The 4,213-nt window shown below is 48.2% G+C and overlaps 1 protein-coding gene across 1 annotated transcript; it reads right to left on the bottom strand.

The window, feature by feature from the left end:
* Positions 1-1,439: 1,439 nt before the first annotated feature.
* LOC119807859 (ADP/ATP translocase 2-like) lies at positions 1,440-2,482 on the bottom strand. Its single transcript, XM_038320044.2, has one exon. The coding sequence runs from the start codon at positions 2,480-2,482 to the stop codon at positions 1,586-1,588; it is 897 nt and encodes a 298-aa protein (XP_038175972.1). The 3' UTR covers positions 1,440-1,585.
* Between the last annotated feature and the right edge of the window lie 1,731 nt (positions 2,483-4,213).

The raw sequence follows: 4,213 nt of genomic DNA, 5'->3' as shown, positions 1-4,213 counted from the left end.
TTGAGGAGACGTTGCACTTCCAACAGGCCTTCTTAGTAGAAGGCGACAGCTGATATCAACCAAATCTTGACCTACTCACCCTCTTTGCTAACCCTAACCCTTCTCATGGGAGCTCCAGGGGGCTTTACTTGTGAAAACCCAGGGCTGCCAAGCATGCTAATTTTGCTTCTTCTCCTCACTTGGAGTGGGGCTCAAGGCTAGCTAAGGAGGTATGGGTTGGGGTTCATCTCTCAGAAAGCCAGTCAGCTTAGCTATGCCTCAGTGCCCAGACATGGCCTCCTGGGTCTAGTCACTGGGTGCTGGAAAAATGAGAAATTCGGGGCTCCCTCTTTAATACACAGGCATATCTGGGCTGTGCCCTGGTCCTGGCTAGCCTTGACACGGAGAGCGTATACCTGTGTAAGGAAGAACAAGAGGGTAAAGGTGCAAAGGAGTCCTTTGAACAAGTGGTTGCACCTTTCTCCAGCAGGTCGCCGTGGGCATTTTAGGCTGACTGCTCTCCCACCAGGGCGCTGAGGGATTTTCCCTAGTAAGTGTCCCATGTTGTTCAGGAAACATTGAGCTTGCTTTTTCCCCTTTCCTTTGGTTCGTGTGTCCTTCCGCTCCCCTCTCTTCCTCTTCCACTGTGGACTTTCTTACACAAAATGCTGAACAATCAAGTGTTCAAGTGCCTTTTTAGACCAGTTACCGTATCTCACCAATGCCACCTCCTGTACTTCCAACAGTAGCCATGCAGGAAGTCATGAAGAGATTGGGATTCTTACTGCAATCATCCCTCCACAGGAAAAAGGCCCACCGTACTTGGGAAAACGCGAGTTAGCAGGAAACACCAGCACTAGAGACCCAGTAGTCAATCAGAGAGCAGGATGCCAAGGGAAGAAAGGCCCTGAAAGGCTGGATCAGAGAGCGGGAGGGAGGGGGTTGGGGAGTGGAAGCAAAGTCTGCTTCCAGGGGAGATGAAAAGGCCTGAACTCTGAAGGCCCTGCAGTCAGTGGGAGCATCTGAAAGTACGAAAGTGGATTCCTATGCTCAGACCATCATTCTAGAGGAGTCAACTGGCGGAGAAATGTGGGCAAAGTTGTTGAGGAGACCCTAAAAGCAAGGTGACAGATTATGAAGAATTATTTGTTCACCCACCTACCTGAAAAAAAAAAAAAAAACTCATGTCGATTGCATTTAGGAGAAGCTGGGAAGCAGGCCACCAGCAAAATCATCCAAAGTCCCACCATGCCCAGACTGTCTGGCTTGCGTGTCTCCACCAATAAGCCCCGACTTGGAGCAGTGATGTATTCTCGGCTTGGTATCCAGTCTTTTTTTTTTGTCTTTAGATATTTTTTATTTCTTCAATTTTTATTACCAGGAGTGACTGAAATAAAAAATATAATTGAGTCCCATCATTATTGTCATTATGGAAATGGCTTTAAGAGAAAACTGGTCAGATGAATATTATTGCTTCCCACTTTTCAACTGGTAAATAGTTGCCACTGATAAAACAGACAAGCCCACCAGAGAATCTGTCCAGAATGTTCAAGATATGGTGTAGTATACAACATGCCTGTTCTCGGGGAGAACACCTACGACATAATTATGTGTACTTCTTGATCTCATCATACAAGACAAGCACAAAGGCACCACCCATGCCCCTGAGAACGTTGGACCATGCACCCTTGAAAAAGGCCTTGCTTCCTTCATCACGAGCAATCTTCCTCCAGCAGTCGATCGTGCCTGTATACATGATGTCAGTTCCTTTGCGTCCTGACTGCATCATCATACGAAGGCGAACCGTGTCAAAGGGATAGGAAGTCAAGCCAGCGACAGCAGTGACAGACTGTGCAATCATCCAGCTGATGAAGATATGAGTGTTCTTGGGATCTGGAAGCATTCCCTTTGCAGTGTCATAGATGCCAAAGTAGGCAGCTCGGTAGATGATAATGCCCTGGACTGACACATTAAAGCCTTGGTACAGGCCCCTAATCCCATCAGATTTGTAGATCTTAACCAGGCAGTCACCAAGGCCTTTGAATTCCCTTTCAGCTCCAGCTTTGCCCACATCAGCTGATAGACGGGTACGGGCAAAATCAAGGGGGTACACAAAGCACAAGGATGTGGCCCCAGCGGCACCACCTGATGCCAGGTTCCCTGCAAAGTAGCGCCAAAACTGGGTCCTCTTGTCCACACCACCCAAAAAGATCTGCTTGTATTTATCTTTGAAGGCAAAGTTGAGAGCCTGGGTGGGGAAGTATCTGATGACATTGGCCAGGTTACCATGCCAGAAGGACAGGACTCCCTGTTCCTTGGGGATACGAACCACGCAGTCTATAATGCCCTTGTATTGCTTATCTGCCGTGATTTGCTTGCTGGCGTGCTGCACCTGCAGCAGCAGCTTGACCCGCTCGATGGGTGCTACCGCCGTCTTGGAGATGGCTGCGGCCACTCCACCTGCCAAGAAGTCCTTGGCGAAGGACACAGCGGCATCTGTCATGTTGAAAGAGAAAGAAAAAGCAGAGGAGCGCGGAACGGGACTAGCTTGACAACCGGCTTTGACTCCCAGACTCTGGGGCGGTATCCAGTCTTGAAGCTTTCTTGAAGTTTATTCATGCTTGGATCCAGGAAGTTTCACTGAAGACGTGCTGTACTCTGGGCTGGACCCTGAAGCTGCAAAGGCAAGTGAGATACAGGGCCAGGCCTCTGCAGTGCCCAGGAGCATGAAGCGGGTCGTAGGGAAAGGGATCGACCATGATTGCCCGGCCCCATCGAAGCTTGTGTAGAAACTGATTTCCCATCGTGAGGTGGCAAGAGGGACATCAGGCAGGACGTGTGCGAGGTGAATTATGAATTGCATAAAGTGTGAATTGGAATTGAAAAACTTTCACAATGGTGAGCTGAACAATCTTTTATTCTTTATTAATTATGCAGATTCTGATATTGAGGCATTAAAAAACTTGATCTGAGAGTGTTAGACAAATAGATACAGTAAATCAAAATAAGATTACATTAGAAAAAAGTAACATTCCCTTGGCCCCTTTGCTCATAATATTGCTCCTCACTCTCTGACTGGACTCTAGGAGCTCAGCCCAGTGCTTAGCTGTGGATCTCTGCATCAGCTTCCATCAGTTACTAGATGAAGGTTCTATGGTGACAATTAATGTGGTCATCAATCTGATTACAGGGAAGGGCAGTTCAGGTACCCTCTCCACTACTGCTTAGATGCTTAGCTGGGGTCATTCTTGTGCTTTCCTGGGAGTTTCCCGAGGGCCCAAGACAGTGATGGGAATACCCATAGAAGCAGCTGACCTGAGCTAGTAGGAGTTCACTGATCCCGGACTGACAGCTGGGGAATCAGCATAAGACTGAACTAGGCCCTCTGAATGTGGGTGACAGTTGTGTGGCATGGACAGTTTGTGGGGCCACTAGCAGTAGAACCAGTATTTATCCCTAGTATATGAACTGGCTCTTTGAAGCCCATTCCCTAACGAGGGATACCTTGCTCAGTGAAGATACAGGGAGGGGGGGGGCCTTGGTCCTGCCTCAAATGATGTGACAGACTTCGTTGACTCCCCATGAGGGGCCTCATTGTCTCTGAGGATAGGGGGTGGAGTGGGGAGAAAGGGGGAGTGGGAGAACGAGAGGGAGAGGGAACTGGGATTGGTATGTAAAATAAGATTATTTTTAAAAGAAAAAAAAAAGAAACCATTCAGACATATCCAAAAACAAAACAAAACAAAACAAAACAAACAAACAAACAAAACCATTTTGAAGGTAAGAACCCCAGGCCTGTTAGCTGAATGACCAACCTAGAAGGAAAAAGCTGTCATATTACCACCATCTAGAACCGGCTTTCCCATCTAGAACTCAGGGATGCTGTTGCGAGAGACAGAGAAGTGGGGAGGTGAATGTTCAGGGGAGAGGAAGGGGCGGGGGCGAAGATGCTTGGGGGGAATGTAAATTGCTCAGGACATCAGGCTGTAGATGTGAAACAGTCAATGGGGCTGAAATCCATGTGAGAGACCAAGGAGGGTTCTATGGACCCAGGCATCATTGAGAAGGTGTGGGCAATTTCTCCTGAAGCCAGAGCTGTGAGGACCAGCAGGATTGAGCCTATGGAGTGTTCTGTGATCCACAATGCACAAACTAGCACAAACTGGTCTACAGTGGAGAGAGGGGAATGAGGGAATGGGGATGGGAATTTGCTGGTGGGAGGATCAGACAAGAG

The sequence above is a fragment of the Arvicola amphibius genome, chromosome 2, assembly GCF_903992535.2.
Source record: "Arvicola amphibius chromosome 2, mArvAmp1.2, whole genome shotgun sequence".
Lineage (NCBI taxonomy): Eukaryota > Metazoa > Chordata > Mammalia > Rodentia > Cricetidae > Arvicola > Arvicola amphibius.
The sequence above is the reverse complement of the archived record's forward strand: the minus strand, read 5'-3'. Positions and strand labels throughout refer to the sequence as shown.